Below are 18,617 nucleotides of genomic sequence, written 5' to 3'. Positions count from 1 at the left end.
CATAACAGGATTCTTTTATCTAGTCACACAAAGACAAGAAAATATTAATTTCTACTTCTGCAAATTTATTCCCCTTTAAGCATGAAAACAACATCTTTTCTTTCCTCCACCCACAAACTCTGGCATTCTGTATTCTTAAAAAAAAGGAAAAAGTGGCTGCAGGTCAGTTTGCTCAATCCACTTTTATGCTAAGAGTAAGCGAAGTCTTCTAGGGCCTCAGTGCTTTCAATAAACTTATGAATTCTGTTAGAAAATACTCTTTAGAGACTCAAATACCTGGCACAACTATAGAAAAAATCTACAAGTGGAGAAAGCAGATTCTTAGATGATATCAAAAGTGATTCTGAAGCAAAACAGTATGAATTTTAAAAGTGGATGAATAATTTTTTTTGTTAAACAAGTCTGTGAAGGTTTAATCAGATAGTCATTCAGCCATTCATCATTTAAACAACCGATCAGTTAAAGCAATAATACAACAATAAGATGTTTCAAACTAAAGGGAGCTAATATATACAACTTAACAATGAAGTTTCAAACAACCCAATTGAAAAATGGACGGAATACCTAAGTAGAAATCTGACTTGTGGTTGCCTAGGGTGGGCAGTGGGTGGGAGGCAGTGGGAAAGGATGGATTGGGAGTTTGGGATTAGCAGATATAAAACATTATATATAAGATGAATAAACAACAAGGTCCTAGTGTGTAGCACAGCGAGCTATAATCAATATCCTGGAATAAACCATAATGGAAAAGAGTATGAAAAAGTATATATATGTGTGTATATATAAATGCTGTACAGTAGAAATAAACACATAAATCAACTATCCTTGAATAAAATAATTTTTTTAAAAAGTAAAGGAAGCTAAAGTTAAAACATTAAAACCATAAATACCACTTTTCCTAAGACAAGATTTCTAAACTTTGGCTAAAAAAACGGGAGATGTACGCTATCAAAATACAGATTAAGAATTTCAAGAAATATGAGGTATCTGTACCTGATTTGTCCTGTAGTTCATCTAGTCTCTCCCCTCTTTCTATTACCTTTGTAATATTTTCTTGCATGACATCAATGACTTCATCCACCTGATTCTGAACACTAGTTTAAAAAAAAAGATTAAAAAATAATGTATTCTTGAGAATTTTACAATTTTTGAAAATTTCATTAGACATTGTAGAAAATAACAAGTTCTCAGAATCATTCAAGTCTAAAGCTTTTAAGTTTAAGGCTTGTAGCAACATTCCTTCCATTTGTGGGCTTGAGTACTCACAAAATTAAAAGACAACATAATATAAATAAAAGTAATATTTAACTTAAAGATAGTTTATTCTTAGTCCAGTTTCTGCAAATTAAATGCATTGTCAGAAAGCTCAGTAACTGCCTATTTGGTTCATTTTTGTAGCCCCAGTACCTGTTACACTGCTTGGGACAGACTATGCACTTAAGACTTATCAGTTCAATAAGTGAACAATTTGGGTATAAGTCCTGCCAAGCACATCCAGCTACTTGAGAAAGAGATATAAGGCAGTGAATGTAGAGATCAGCATTTAACTATAATGGAAGCAGAGCTATTGTTCATCATGGACCGATCTTGAAATTTCTAGGTAGTTATCTTCCATCAGATGCAAGAGACAATAGCCTAAATAAGGTGCAGCAGGGTGGAAATGGACAAAATGTACGGCAGCTCCTACACATGATCAGATATTCTTTACATCAATATACCTACACTACACGTGGTTTTAAAACAAAACCAACGTAACTGAAGGAACCATTACGACCCTAGAATCCCTATAAGCAAAAGACTCCATGGATAGAAACAGATAATTGGCATAGAACTCGTAAAATCCCAGATTAATTCTTACTAGATGATCATAAACCTAGGGGTATTATCTCAACAGTATGACATACATGTAATCTCTATGGCTAATGGAAACTACCCAACATTTAATTTTTCTATCAAGTGACAAATAAATTACTGTTTTGCTCTCCTTCAGATAATACTTTCCACTGGTATAACCTTCTTAATCCAGCTACTGTATAACTCTCATCCAATACATTCAATACAATACACTTTCAATTAGGATAATGGAAAATCTCATGACTGTGCTTCTATATTTCAAGATATTTTCATGCCTAGAACACAACTTTTATAGAAAAAAAGTATATACTTATTTACTTTAATAATAAAAAGGATTAAAAAAAACTAAAAACATATTTTCCCATGATCTTTTACATTTCATAGCAGTTACAATACTCTGATTTCTATTTGTATTTTATGTTGGTCCTATCTTCACTATTATACCATAAATGCAGTAAAAACAGAAATTCTCACACTCACTCATCTGTTTCCTAGGTCATGTGAAATGGGCCTGGTAGAAAATAGGCATTTAACAAATATTTTCTGATCTGAATTATGTATTTCATTTATTCAAAACTACTTACTACGGAGTTATTATTATGCTATTCATTGTAGACACCCATGTGAATGTTTTGAGCCTGATCCTCAGCAAGATCACAGTCTAGTAGGGAACACTGGTAGCTAGGATTATACTACCATATGTTAAGTGCTATAATGGAAGGAAGTCCATGGTATCTGTCATGCAGCCCAAATCAATCCAGCCTGGACCAGAGATGCCATCAACATTCTGGTGCTAAGTTTTAAGGCGTAAGAGTGAATTGGGCATAGGTAAAAAAAGAAAAAGGTGATGGATGGTGGGAAATTTCTAGGCTAAAGGAATAAGAGGAGGGGATATTTCAGGAACCAATGATTAACTGGATATGGGTGAAGGAGTTAGGGCAAGAAAAGGGTAGAGAACTTCTAGATTTATAAACTGAGCAACTGAGTAGATATAGATGATGGTCATTAACTGGAAAAGCAAATTAAGGACTCGAAGGAAAAGCAAGTTTTTGAAGGAAGGGGTGGAGATTTATCTCATTTCCAGTTAAAAAGTCATGTGGTAGAAGAAAGGACACAAGAGAGAACCTACCCTGGAAAATATAAAGGCACGCAGAGAAAAGACATTTTAGCATTGTTTTTAATCCTCCTTGGAGTTTGACAGCACTGGAGCTCCTGAAATGTCTCTAAGTATCACCACTATAGGGAAGCTGCATGGTATAGTGTAGAGAGACCAAGCTCTGGATGCAGACAGATCTGGGTTTGCAATTCAGTGTCATCACTTACTATGTATGTGGCTTTGCAAGTCATTTTGCAAGCCTCTTTGAGCCTCATATTTTCTCAGCTTTAAAATGAAGATGCTAATCTTTCCCTTATGAGAATTATATGTGACAGTGTTTTTTAAACACTTAGCATGGTTCCTAATGTTTAGTGTGTGTTTAATGTCAGTGTTCTTCCATTAAGAAAGCAAAAAAGTTCATGCTCTGCTACATACCCTCATCCCTTATTTTATAAAGAAAATATTTATTTGCATAGTTAACACCCCATCTTGTGGCCTCTTAGGGTACTGTTGACAAAAAAAGTTTAAAAGGTCTGTTGTATTGCAGTTTTATATTTTTGCTGTTCATCATGGAACATTCTTTGGGGACCTTATAAAATTAAAGCAGTTTAGACCAAGGCTATATACAGTTAGAGGAGATTTCCTACCCATGGAAGAGAATGTCTACAATTCACTAAAGTGGCATTTATAAGGCTATTATTTAAAAGCAAAGGAAACATTCTAAAGAGAATCATAAATCTTTATATAGGCATGTGAATATTTAAGATCTTTCCCAAAAATCTTCCCTAAAAAGTAACACTGGAATACTAACAAACCCATTAAAAGGACCTACTGTATAGCACAAGGAACTATATGCAATATCTTATAATAATCTACAGTGGAAAAGAATATGAAAAAGAATATATATACTTTTTCAGATTCTTTATATATATATATATATATATGACTGAATCACTCTGCTGTACACCTGAAACTAAACCCTGTAAAACAACTATACTTCAATAAAGGAGAAAAAGGGACACTGGGCATGTTTTGTGGAATTACTGTTATCGGTATGTCAATCAAATTTGAACAAAGCAACAATGCTGCGGACCCACACTTGTATGGAAATGTTACATATTAAGTGGTAATAACACACCTTAAAGAAACTCACCAGTGCTAGCAATTTTAGTTACTATTCATAAACAAATGCCAGGTATTTGTCCTTGGGCAAGTGGTGTGGCATGTTATGCTCCACCGTTTTGGACACACGTTTGAGTCATGCCTTGGTTAGATAAGTACTCATGGGGTTGTGCCAATAAGGTTTAAATTGTGTAGTTTGATGACTGATCACCTTCTAAGTAAATCTGATAAGTCTTCAGCTCTAGAGTAAGAACTCAACCGTCCCTTACTGTCCTAAAATTCTGTGATCAAAGTTATTGTGATAATTTACTATGCACATATCTATATTCACATGTATGGGTGCTTGGCACTTACTAATATAGACATAGTCTGCAATGCCCACTATGTACAACCCACACTGGTTTAGGAGTTCAGCTGGGAAGTCATACTGAGAAGATTCACTGGGCCATACTCAGTACCAGGCTCAGTCTGGGGAAAGATGTCAGACAGGAAATGAAGGATATTGGCAGGGAAAAAACAGATGTGTCATCAGTGGAGTCCTCTTCTCCAATGGCAGGTGAGGTATTTATGTGGGTGGACAGAGGAGTCACTCCGGCTCAAAGAAGGAAAACCTCTTTGCTATGGCATCCTTGCAACCTTGAATGTGTTGTGGTACTTCTGGAACACGAGAGGGTGAGTGACTTGTGAGGTGGTCTTACTCACCTCTCCATCTCCCTCTGAAGACTGTCATGAAACAATCTGATGACACATGAAGCTTTCTGCAGGATATATCTGCAGACTATAAACCCCTATAAACCTGGGCTAGAACTGGCTCCTTTTTAACAGGGTATCTCACAACTCAGACTGCAGCTTCCTATAATCATTTTTGGTGTATAGGACAAGAACCTAGGGAACTGGCACCTTTGGCTACTCTTCCTTTGACAACCTATGTGAGTAATGAACTGTCTGGATCTAAGTGGCTCATTGTATCTTGACTGTCGAAACAGACCCTTGAAGCAGCAGAGACTTTCTTCTGCTGGCCTCGAAGGAGCAAGCACTGTGGGTTCTACAGCTGCAAGGAAGTGAATCCTATCAACAACTACCTGAACTTGGTCAGGAGCTTCAGATGAGATCAAAGGCGGGGCAACGCCCTCATTTCAGCCTTGTGAGACCTTGCACATAGGGCCCACCTAAGCAGTGACTGAACCCCTGACCCACGGGAAATGTGGGTTGATGAAAGTGTGCTGTTTCAGGCTGCTAGGTTCAGGGTAACCTGTTATGCAGCAAGAAAAGATGAAAACATCCCATTTAGTGTACTAATTTGTTGGTACCTTGATTCTGTATTTCAGAATCCATTAACTAGGATTTGGCTAAGTATGGGCCTATTTCTTCATTCCAACGGCTATGTGACTAAAACCCAAGTATCTCATCAATAACTTGACACCATATTATAGCACCCTTCTCACTATGTGCCATCTACATCCAGACTTAGGGGAGCAACTACCCCTTCCTTAGATCTTGAACCTGGGCCATTCCGTTTATTTTCCAGTTTATCTTTTACAGTGTGGTAATTTTCTAGAGCTATTTCACTTCTCCAGTTATTCCTTCTCCCTTCTTGTCTGGACTCATATATTTCTTACATTAAATACATTCACTATAGCATTACCCACCATCTACCACCAATAATATATACAGAAAAGCTTTAAACTGAAAATTAATGAGCCATAAAACTTAGATCAGGGCTTCCCTGGTGTCTTAGTGGTAAAGAATTCACCTGGCAGTACAGGAGACATGGGTTCTATCCCTGATCTGGGAAGATCCCACATGCCTCGGAGCAACTAAACCTATGCACCTCGAGAGAAGCCACCATGATGAGAAACTTGCATATCAAACTAGAGTAGCCCCCGCTCACCACAGCTAGAAAAAAGTCCACGGAGCAACAAAGACCCAGCACAAACAAAAATAAATGAAATTATTAAAAAACAAACCCTTAGATCAATAAATGGGTTGCTGCCACTGCTAAGTCATTAGGATAAGCATTAGATATCAATAAATTCTGGAAGTATATAAAAAAAGATACTGTAATTCAGAAAACTAAATCTACTATGTTGCTTTTATTGTCATGCTGAAAATGGGAATCATGTTGTAAGATTTAAAAGCAAAATAGACCTTGAGATTATGCTAAATAAATGAATTTGATATATAGTAATCAAAATCAACAACCAGGAACTGCATTTCCTTAGCTATAATTAAGAGGTAGCTCTGTGGGAAAAAAAAAAAAAAAAAGACTGGGGTTTTACAACCTAGAATATTAGTTTACATCAAGGCTCAGCAAATTTTTTTCTATAAAAGATAAGACAGAATAGAGTTTTTAGATTTTGTGGATCATAAAGTCTCTTGTCACTACTACTGAAATCTGTCATTATAGTTTGAAAGCAACTAAGATAACAGGAATGGCTGTTTCAATAAAACTGTATAAAAACTAGATTTGGCCCATAGGTTATAGTCTGCCAACCCCTGGTGCAGGTACAAATATGATAATCATTTAAACAAATAAGTATCTCACAAACTTACTGCTTAATTTTATCATTTCTAGGTCCAAATCTTGGTCCAGATGGTCCTCTTCTGGAAAAAACCCAAAGAACACCAAATACAATTAATAAGGAGAGCATTAAAACAAACACCAAAGCAGAAAATACACACATGTTGAATTCTAAACATGGATCATTCATCATAAGGAACCAGATTTTACTAGTATTGATAGAACTTAACAATATATAATCATGTCTGTACTTCACTGGTACTTAGTACAGGCTGTCACAACCCAATTCTTCTGAATGTTATCAGTTTCAATATAATTCTTAGTTACACACAGATATTCTAATCATTAAACTTTGAAATACCACAACCAAAGTGCTAGGGATTATGAATAACTTTATGATCAATTATAAAATCCTCCTGCAATGCAGGAGACCCCAGTTTCATTCTTGGATCAAGAAGATCCCCTGGAAAAGGGATAGGCTACCCACTCCAGTATTCTTGGGTTTCCCTGGTGACTCAGACAGTAAAGAATCCGCCTGCAATGTGGGAGACTTGGGTTCGATTCCTGGGTGGGGAGGATCCCCTGGAGGAGGGCATGGCAACCCACTCCAGTATTTTTGCCTGGAGAATCCCATGGACAGAGGAGCCTGGCGGGCTACAGTCCATAAAGTTGCACAGAGTTGGACACGACTGAGCAACTAAGCACATAGAACACTGTAAGTCCAATTACCTTGAATTTAGGCTCTAATGAAATGCGAATTTTCAGGGATGAATATAGAGAAAAATCCATTCAAAACACTAAGTTCTTTAAAGTATGATTTTTGATTACTTGTCTTAAACTTATTAACATAACTAAAGGGAAATGGAGTCTATGAAAATATTAACATTTCTCAGATTATCTCTCCATTATAATCAAGTGTTGTATCATTTAAACCAATCCATTTTAATACACTGGAAATAAAAATTTTTGGATATTTTAAGTAATTTTCCTTCTCCTGATGATAGAAAACAAGGTATAAACCACAAAACTCAAAGAATAGGTTCTGACCAATTAAACATTAATTTACCATTTTCCCCTACTCCCAGCCCTGGGCAACCTCCATCCTACTTTGTGTCTCTTATGAATCTGACTACTCCAGGTGTCTCAGGTAAGAAGAATCATGTGAAATGTATCCTTTATGACCAGCTTCCTTCACTTAGCATAATGTCTTCAAGGTTCATTCATCTGTAGCGTGTTTCAGAATTTCCTTTTTAAGACTGAGTACTGAACTATTCCATTGTATGTACATACAATATTTTATCCATCTATCCATTGACAGACACTTGGGTTACTTATACCTTTTGGCAATTATGAATAATCCTGCTATGAATGTAGTGTTGAATAATCTTTAAAAATTATTTTGGAATTTTATTTGTCTCCCTTTCAATACACAGACAGAACCACAGTGTATGGGCATTGATTTTGAATAAGTGTGCCGGTTTTGTCATCAGGCCCTTTGGAAGTTGCACAGCATTATTTGGGAGTAAATCTCCAGTGTACAGAGTTGGCCTGAAAAGTTTGTTTCTTGCTTACATTCAGGTAATCACTTATTTGGCCAAAGCATCTGACCTTCTTTTCAATAATGAGTCCTTTGTTCACAGGTAGCTATTGCTGTAGTCTAAGGCTTCTCACTGTAATTGGCACTGTTAGCAATTAGCTTTTTGACTCTGGAAATTTTGTTACCTATAGGAAATATTCTTCCCACTTCATCTGACCTTCCTGCCAAAAATGGTACTATTTCCTCTTATTGGATTTGCCTTCCATCCTATAGGCTCTTTTTGTCCATTGCCTCATGACTGTCAATTACTTTTATAAAGTGTTTTTTATTGGGGGTGGGGGGAAAGTCTTTACAAAAAACTCCACAACATTACAGCAGAGGGAGGTAAATGCTTCCTCCCAGGCTTTCCGTGCTACACCAACCTTCAGAGAAAACTCCTGCAACAGTATGTCATCCTTCCTGTCTTTGCAATTAAAACTTAGGCCCTTTCTAATTATAATTGCAAAGGATGGATCAAGTTAATTAATTCTGACAGAGCATCAGGGCAATTCAATGGGGAAAAGATAATCTTTTCATCAAATGGTGGTGGCACAAATGGCCATATGCCCCCTGGTCCCTTTACTTCAACCATATATAAAAAATTAATGTACAACAGATTATAGACCTAAATGTAAAAGCCAAAATGTTAAAACTTCTGGAAGAAATCAAAGAAAAAAATCTTAGAATCTTTGGGTTTGGAATAAGCAAAAACAATAAAAGAAAAATTTAATAAACTGATTAAAACTCTGCTCTTCAAAAGATAGTTAGAAAAATGAAAAGATTAAATTACAGACTAGGGGTAAATATTCGTAAAAACATTTATCTGATGAAGAACTTGTAAAACATATTTAAAAAAAAGCTCCTACAACTTAATAAGACAAACTTAGAATTGAGCAAAAGATTTTAACACATACATCATGAAAGAAAACATGAGAACGGTAAACACGGACAAAAGTTGTTTAGCATAATCTGTCGTTAGGGAAATGCAAATAAAAACCATAACGGGATACCACTATACACAAACAAGAGTGGCTAAAATTAAAAGACTGACCATACACAGCGGTGATGAGGATCTGGAACAACCAGAACTCCCATACAATGCCGGTGGGAACATAAAGTGGTACACACCACCTTGGGAAACAGCTGTAAACATATAGCAGCCATTTAAACATAAATTTAATGTATGTTAAGTAAACATACTTACCATCCTAAGTATTTACCCAAGAGAAATGAAAGCATAAGTCCACATAAAACCTGTACACAAATATTTACAGCAGTTTTATTTATAATAGCTAAAAACTAGAAACATCCCAAATATCCATCAATAAGTGAATGGGTAAATGTTCATACAATGGACAGCTACCCAAAAATAAAAAGAGACTAACTATTGAAACATAGGACAGCATGGGTCAAACTACTAATACATGTGACCTCAAGGGTGAATCTCAAAATAATTGTGCAGAGTGAATGAAGCCAGTAAAAAGAAAAATAAATAAAGACGCATACTGTATGATTCCACTTATCAAAAAAATCTAGACAATACAAACAACAGTGATAGAAAGCAGACTAGTGGCTGCCGGCGGACTGGAAAAGTGACAGATTACCAAGAGGTTTGAGGAAACTTTTGAGGTGATGGCAACGTTCATTATTTGATTTTTCTGATGATTTCACAGGCATACAATGGATATGTCAAAATGCATATCATACACTTTATATGTATTTTACTCTATGTCAGTTACACCTCAATAAAGCTGTAAAACAAAAATAACTTACAGAAAAAAGTCCTCTTCTTCGTCTGAATCATCTTCTAAAAGATTTCTCTGTCAAAAAAAGAAAAAGACTTGTTTTCAGATTCCCAGGGGCTTATAAACTGTTAGAGACAGAGCAGTGAAACAAGTTCTATCCTGCTGAAATTTCTTAACTCCAAGCTTCCAGACAGAGGGAAGGATAATTACATGTGCTTCACCAGAAGCTAAAAGATATGGAACCGCAGTGCAGACTTTCTAAGAAAATGCTTATAACACAGAATCCTCTGACTGACTGACCACAAGGTAGAGAGAGGTCACTGAAGCTGGTGTGGGAGTAAGGAATGCAGGTAGTCAGGAAGGAGCAAGTCCTTTCTCCTCCCTCTGCCTTCCAGTCTCTATCTATTTACAGAACCTAAGAAGGAGTCAGGAGGCAAAGGAGAAATGTACTGCAGTTGCAGAGTCCAACTCCAGCATCAGAGAGAGGAGTATATAAGGTAGGTTTTGGAGTTCAGAGACAAGGTTTAACAACTGGCACCTAATAGCGACTCAGCCCATGAATAGCCCTCTACACATATTTGAACTTCCAAACAAAAACTTTATACTTTTACCTTATAAGATACAATTGTTTTTCTTAAAATGAGGAATGTCTCACCTTCTCCCCCAAAGGCGAAGATATTAAGTTCCAAAAGGAGGCTAAAGAAGAGCAAAAACGAAAACTTTCTGGCACACAAGACCTCCAACAGTATGTATCTTGTAGGTAGAATACTGCCTCCCCACAATGTCGACATGCTAGTCACGGAAACCTTAACTATGTTCCCTTGCATGGTAAAAGGGACTTTGCAGAAGCGATGAAACCAAGGATCCTGAGGTGGGAAGTCATCAGAGAGTTCTTAAAAAAGAGAGAGGCGGGGACTTCCCTGGTGGCTCAGTGGCCAATGCAGGAGACAAGGATTCGATCCCTGATCTGGGAGGATTCCACATGCCCCTGAGCAACTAAGCCCATGTGTCACAATTACTGAACCCATGCTCTAGAGCCCATGAGCTCCAACTACTGAGGCCGTATGCTGCAACTACTGAAGCCCGTGCATTCTAGAGCCTGTGCTCCTCAAAAAGAGAAGTCCCCACTTGCTGCAACTAGAGAAAGCTCACATGCAGCAACGAAGACTCAGCACAGCTAAAAACAAATAAACAGATAAAAGTAAACAAACTTTTTAAAAAAGAGACAGGGAGGCAGAAGTGAAAGAGGCGGGGGACACTGGAAGATGTTACACAGCTGGATACACAGCTGGATTTAAAGGTATAGGAAGGGGCATGAGCCACACAGGGCAGACAGCCTCTAAAAGCTGGGAAAAAGAAAGAAAACAGCCTCTTTCCTAGTTTCCTGAAGGAACATGGTCCTGTCAGGCCCTTGATTGTAGCCCATTAAGATCCACTTTGGACTTCTGGTCACCAAAACTATAAGATAATAAGTTTGTGTTGTTTTAAATTTGTGGTAATTTGTTACAGCAGCCATAGGAAGCAAATACACCACCCATGTACCTTTTCTGAGAAAGTTACCCAAGGAATTACACTGGCTAAGAAGAAAATTCAATCACAACAAAGATCTTAAGATGGAGATTGATATACTCAGTATGTCTAATAAAATGTGTGGTCAAATCTAAAGGGAAGATGATAATGTGATTATGAATTATAATGCACAGCTATTGAAAAAGAAAACATGTAATATAAAGAAAAACTTTAAAAGAATCTCAAACTTTTCTAACAAAACCCAAAAGCAGGAAGAGGAGAGTAAAGTGAGGAAGTAACAGCAAAGTGACATGCTCATCTTGGTGGAGAGAGAAGTGGAGGAAGGGGGAAGAGGCCTGGAATGAAAAGTAGTCCAGAGGGGCATAGTTCTCAGCATGTTGACAGAAAACACAAATTTAAACATTATTGCTAACATGTATGGGTTTCCCATGTGGTGCTATTGGTAAAGAGCCTGCCAATGCAGGAGAGATGGGTTTAATCCCTGAGATGGGAAGATCCCCTAGAGAAGGAAATGGCAACCCACTCTAGTATTCTTGCCTGGAAAATTCCATGGACAGAGGAGCCTGGTGGGCTACAGTCCATGGGGTTGCAAAGAGTCAGATACAACTGAAGCAACTTAGCACGCACACATGTTAACATGCAAAGTTAGTAAAAGAAAGACAAGGAAAAAGGGAGAAAGGGAGGAAATTTTTTAACTGTCTAGTGGTCCTGCGGGTAGGGGAAAACTAAGGAAAAATAATCAACTTAGCAAAAGAAGTTAGGGAAACTTGGGAAAACCTAAGAAATATAATGAAGGACTTCCCTGGTAGTCCAGTGGTTAAGAATCTGCCTGCTAATGCAGGGGACGCAGGTTTGCTCTCTGGTCCAAGTTAGATCCCACACACTGTGGGGCAACTAAGTCCATGCATCTCAAGGAGAAGCCCTTGCTTCTTGAAGAGAAAGCCCATGTGCCACAACAAAGAGACCATGAGCTTCAACAAAGACCCAGTACAGCCAAAAAATAAATAAAAATAATATCATGAATATCATTATTCTATATATTATTATAAATAATACACAATGAGCAAGAAAAATGAAAAGAAGATTGCTCAATATTTATTTAAGATGTTTGAGCATCTTCTGTGTACCAGGCACTGTTTTAAGGACCAAGCACCAGCTTTGAACAAGACAGATAAGGTCTGAGCTCTTATAGAAAAACATCTGATGGTGATAAAAGTTATGCAGAGAATTAAAACAGTGATGGGATAAAAAGTGACAGGGTGACTAAATGAGATTAGGCTGTCAAGGAAAATCATTCTCAAAAGGTGAAATTTAGGCTCAGATCCAAACAATATCAAAGAGCCAACCAGAGATTAAGGTGAAGCACATTCACTGCCAGCAGAGGGATCAGCTAGTGCAGAAAATATCCAAGTAAATTAGTTATCATAATAAATATGCACGGTCTGAATGCTCCTATTAAAAGTAAAAACTATATGTGAAGTTCAAAAAAATTCCAGCCAGTATCTATAAGAAATTGACCTAAAATAAATGCCAAATAAAGAATGGAAAAAAGAGAGAGATGGAGAAGATATCCTAGCAAATTCTAACAAAAAGTAACAGGCTGGGAAGGAAATCTGCAACCATACTTTCAGACTAAAGGGTCTGATATCTCTATTAAATAAAGATCTCTGACAAACCAGTAAGAAAAAGTCACAAGACAGAAAAATCATCAAAGGAGAGAAACAGACAATTCCTAACAGAAAAGAAATGGACAATGACCACATAAAAAGATGTTCAAAGTTAATAATATTTAGGAAGATACACTAGTGACTTCTTTCAACAAATATTTCTAGAATGCTATTGTAACTAATAAGTAACAGACAATCATTACATTCATAACACAGCTTATTTGCCCTGTATATTAAAGATACAGTGTTTATTATAGTTGCCGAATGAGAAACCCAATGAAAACCAATGTTTTTACACTTATCCACTGAACAAACACAAGTGCTAAGTATATATTATCACAAAAAGGGTTACGTAATACAATAAGATAGCATTTCACACCCACTAGGCAGATAATGACAAGTGTTGGTGAGGAGAGATTGGTGGTGAGAAATGTGGAGAAATTAGAACTCTTACACATTCCTGGGTGGTAATGTAAAAACTGTGCAGCCATTCTGGAAAACAGTTTGGCAGTTCTTCAAAAGGCTGCACACAGAGTTACTATAGTACCAAGTAATTCTACTCCTAGATATTTACCCCAGAGAAATGAAAATATGTGTAATGAAATGAAAACAAAACTTGTATATGAATGTTCATAGCAGTAGTATTCTTCATAATGGCCAAAAAAATGTAAATAAGCCCCAATGCTCATTAACTGATGAATGAATAAAGTGTGGGACATTCATATATTGGAATATTATTCAGCAATAAAAAAGAATGAGGTGCTGATACATACTACAACATGGATGAACTTAGACAATATCATGCTAGGAAGCCATTTACAAAAGACAACACAGTGTATGCTCCCATCTATATAAAGTGTCCAGAACAGACAACGCTATAGATCTATGGTTGCCTAGGGTTGCAGGGATGAGGAGAACAGGGGTTGATTGCTAAAAAGTACAGAGTTTCTTTCTGGAATGATGAAAGTTGACTGTGGTGATGATTACATAATTCTGTACTAAATATTAATTACTAAAATCCACTGGATTGTATACTTTTAATGAGTGAATTGTATGGCATGTGAATTATGTCTCAATAAAGCTATTATCAAAAAAGTGTAATAGAAAAGAGAAACAAAAGTTAAAAACTTTTATAAAAGTGATTTATAAATTCTTAGAACCAGTTATCAAATGTCATGATCTGATAAACATTCAAAAGGAGGACTCTATTTAAACAGCCGATTTTGTTCAATTCTGGTATCTAATATCCTATTTTTATAGCAAATTGTGGTAGTAGTCAACCAACAATGTAGAAAGGAAGTGCCATTCTTTGAAGTAGAACTGATCGAGACTGCGTATCTTATATTGTTGAGTATATACATAAAGTTGATTTTAAAAGTTTACTAGCAATTTGTCTATTGATGGATTCTATCCCCCTTCAAGGAAAACAAAAACAAAAACTGCAGAAAGAGAATAAAGGGATGACAAATGATTCCTATACTATACTTCAAGATATCTCTATATCATAACATGCTGGACAAAAGCTCTGTGCGAAAAAGGAGTGTGTAAAATGAAGTCAAGTAGAGGAGAGACCATGCCCTCCAGTTTTTAGCATGATGCCTAGCATATAATGGGTAGCAATATTTATCTGTTGCATGAATCAGCAAATAAAGGAATGGTAGGAAGACAGGAAGCGAGAGAGGGCTTCAGGTGGATGAATGAAAAACAACATCTCTAATTCCTTCCCTCAATAAATCCTTATTGATTACTTATTCTAAAAGAAAGCTATCTACAATATTTGTATCAATGTTGTCTTCCAAAACGCTGCATAATTTCTAGATTTATACAACTCTGCATAGAATATTCCAAAATAAACAAGAAATTGAACATTATATAAAAGCTACTCTGGCTCTGAGACAACTGCAGGACCAGAATTCTTCATCTGCAATTCCAAAATCTAAAAAGTTTTGAAAACAAAGAGATTTTTGTAAGTTTTGCAGTCAATACTCACTTGGAGGAAAAGCTGATCTGAATTGATGTTAGCTAATTTGTTTATAAACTTAGTTAGAATAACCAGACATTTCACTGAGAAACATTAGTATGTTCAGAGGTGCTGCTCTAGACACCCCCAGAAGACTCTTGTAAAATGTGCACTAACTACCTTTGTAAAATCTGAAAAATTCTGAGGAACTCCAACCACATTTGGCTCCAGAGTCCGAAAGAAGTTATTGTGTATTTATACAAAATTCCGCTTAAAAGACTAGAAAGAAACTGGGAACAAAATGTGGTCACTAATAGAAATAGAATTTGGCTGAGTCCCAGTCTAAGTGACATATACTTTTTAATGTTTACTGTGAAGAAAACATATAGGATTCAAATATAGCCATAACATTAGATTTTTCTAAAATTATTTACAAAGTAAAACAAATTTTTAATCTTTCCTTTTTAAAGATTAAGATTCTGAACTTACCCTTTCACTTTTCACAGAACCTGTGACATCATCATCATTTAGGTGGCGCTTGAACTTGGGAGGCATCTTTTTTAATGAGGTACTCTTCTACTTCCCAGCAGGATAAATCTTTACCACCTTAAAGAGAAAATAAATTTCATCAGATTTGAAACTTAGGGGTACAAGCTAAAGTAGAAAAAACAGCACACAAGGCCTGATGTGATGGGGCCCCTCCACTTCTCTGACTTTAACTGCTCTCTCTCACAGGGTCTCCACACCAGTGACCCTGGCCTCCCTCCATGCAAGGACTCAGTACCCAAAAAATAGCTAAAACCCTGAGAAAAATGGAGGCAACTTTTAGAGAACATGTGGAGAAAATCAGTGACAACATTTTTATAAAATGAAACAGAAGACTCCACAGGAGAGGAGGGTAAAACAGGAGGTTGTCCCCTTGCAAGTGAGACATCAAATCCTTAAAGATTTTAATTTGGAGTCAGAAGACAGAAAACACTTCAAATTCTCTCACTCACTTTTAGTGAGTTGCATCAACAATGATTCCATTTCCTCATCTGTAAAATAGTGATTTCTAGGCTTCTGCATGGAGTTGGGATGGTCATATCAGATTAATACATACATGCAAAAACATTCTGTAAATTATAATGCCCTGTTCCAATGCATAACACCAGGTGCTCCAAGGAAAGGGATATGTTTGCTAAGTGCTGGGTTAAACAAAGTCAGGTTTTCTGTTTGCTACAGAAAGTCTGTTTTTAAAATGCTTATTTGCATTGAGTTTTTCCAGAAACATGCTTGCATATGCATCATATTCAAAATTTTCTTGAGAAAAAGCTGACATATGCAAACAGAAGTTGTCAGTATCTTGGACAAGAAGATGGATGAATAATGAGAATAGCTAAGGTGTACTGAATATTTTACTATGTGTTAGGCACTGTGCTCAGTAACTTACACACATTTTTTTATTCTTTACAACACTTCTTTGAAGTAAGCACCAAGAAACCAAAAGAAAACTAAGGCTTGGTAAAAGATAAGTAACAGCATTAGTCACTCTACTGATTGAAATAGCAGAAACATAGGCCTAAATTATTAATGACTGTGCATGATCAATTTTAGTATTTACTCAATAAGCTGTCTATCAGGTTACACAATTCTGTTCTCTAAAGACCATTTCCCTGTAACAACCCAGCAGCCCTCTTTCCCTTTGCACAGAACAACCTCTAAGATCTTTAAGCATAATTAGACATCAGTTTGGTGGTTAATCATTCACTTAAAAACGAAAAAAAAACAAGCCCAGAGTCCAGTTTCATAAAAGATAAAGTAAAATTTTAAGTTGACTTCCCATCCAAACAAATTGATATAAACACTTTTTGATAAGAAATAACTTTCCAAACCAGAAACTTAATCACTTGTAACAAAAACCAAGTACTTGCTACCTAAGTAACAGCTCTAGAGTTCTTCATTCTACAATATTTCTGTCACGCACATCCAGCATCTGACCCATTTTATTTCTCATACTTCAATTTCTGAATAATTCATTCATGCAGAATGTTACAGAAAGTATGGAGAAACAGATGACAAAAGAAGCAACCAAACGACTCGAGCTTTTAATTATACCTGTATTTTATTTATATTTTAAACCTTACAAAAGGGCTGCTTCAACATCCAAAAACAAATAGCAGACAGACTTACATAACATCTTTGTGAAATGTACAGTAAAACTACAAGTTTAACGATGAGCAAACCCAAATTCAGAGTCCATAATCCAATCAGCTTCATGAAGGCAAGAAATCAATGACTGACAAACATCAAAGGCATCAACAAAGCAGCAGGCAGATTATTAACTGCACTTGATGAACGACAGGGCAAACGATATTTGCACCAGACGACTAGTAGAAATATACCATGCTCAGAAATTAGACATATATATTCTCCCTAGATCTCTCCTGCCCAAAATACATATAAATTCAGGTGTTTGTGTCTAGGTATATATGTAAACAACCTTCAGTGATGTATTTCAACATCACCAATACATTTTTATGTCACATCACCATAAGCTTCTTATGCCATCATCATACGTTCACAATTTCCTGTATTTTTTGAAGAGGCAGTACGTAATATACTTCTAACCTGTTGTTTAGTAAATGTTGGCTTCTTTTTTGCTTTACGCAAACAACAAGCACACCAAAACCCCTCGTATTTCATTTTAGAAAAAGCTTGAAATCTGTATAGAGGGCTCCCTTTTCCCAGCCTCCGTTCCCTTTCTGACTCCTCTTCCTCAACTCTCATCAGCTATCTCAGTTGGTGCAGTTTCACGAAAATAAGTGACTTGGATGGACACCGCCTGAAGATGTTCTTCCCAAAAGCTGTCAAAGTGTTATGATCCACCTTACGCTTCCGGTCATTATAAATGCAACGGGATTGGCGCGCTCTCCCCCCAGTCTTTGAATAAAGAAACAAATTCATCCCTCTAGCGAGCAGCCCCGTTCACCCGCCCCCCGCATCAGTCGCACCGGGTCACGTCCCCCGCCATCTGCTCCAGACTCTAGTCCTTTTTACCCCAAGGTACGCACTCACATTCCGGGCTGCCTCCCACTCTTCTCGTCCTCCCTAGCCCCGCCGCTGTTGTCCTCCCATCTCCCCAGAGCACCCTACAATTCCTATTCGTCTCCCCCTTAACCGCCCCTTATTGCACACCCAGGTCTTGATCGTTCTTCCTGAGGGTAACCCGCCCCCTCCGACCCCAGCCTTTCCCCACTCGGCGACCCCCGAGGCCAGCCCCTCAGCCCGACGCGGACGTTGGGGGCGGCGAGGCACGGACATCGTCTCCGTTTCCTTCCTCCGCACATTCGCCCCTCCCGTCGGGCCCAGGAGGACGGCCGTACCTGAGTCTCCCGGGGAGCTCCCGTCAACTCTCCCGGGCGGGCGGCGCTGGACGGGCGGGGGGAAGGAGTGGGAATCGGAAGAAGAGAGCGGGGAGGGGCAGACAGTGGGCGCGGACCCGGCGTCGGCCGCTCAGCCGCAGCTGCGCCCCCGCTCATCGAGCCGATCGGCCCTCCGCAGCCT

General features: G+C 37.5%; 1 protein-coding gene across 4 annotated transcripts in view; it reads right to left on the bottom strand.

The window, feature by feature from the left end:
- The window catches only part of VAMP4 (vesicle associated membrane protein 4), a 25,458-nt gene extending 6,841 nt beyond the window's left edge, over positions 1 to 18,617 (bottom strand). For 2 of the 4 annotated variants that reach the window (XM_040263504.1, XM_040263501.1), the window contains exons 1-5: positions 18,437 to 18,617; positions 15,561 to 15,677; positions 9,943 to 9,989; positions 6,626 to 6,676; positions 994 to 1,094 (exon numbers count right to left, since the gene is read on the bottom strand). In XM_040263504.1, coding sequence (XP_040119438.1) covers positions 994 to 1,094; positions 6,626 to 6,676; positions 9,943 to 9,989; positions 15,561 to 15,626 — 265 coding nt within the window. In that variant the 5' untranslated portion in view covers positions 15,627 to 15,677; positions 18,437 to 18,617. Of the gene's footprint in view, positions 1 to 993; positions 1,095 to 6,625; positions 6,677 to 9,942; positions 9,990 to 15,560; positions 15,678 to 18,124; positions 18,329 to 18,436 lie in introns of those variants that run through there. The other 2 variants (XM_040263503.1, XM_040263502.1) reach the window with 2 other exon arrangements.

This window comes from Oryx dammah, unplaced genomic scaffold (assembly GCF_014754425.2).
Source record: "Oryx dammah isolate SB20612 unplaced genomic scaffold, SCBI_Odam_1.1 HiC_scaffold_21, whole genome shotgun sequence".
NCBI lineage: Eukaryota > Metazoa > Chordata > Mammalia > Artiodactyla > Bovidae > Oryx > Oryx dammah.
This window is presented reverse-complemented; position numbering and strand designations above follow the sequence as displayed.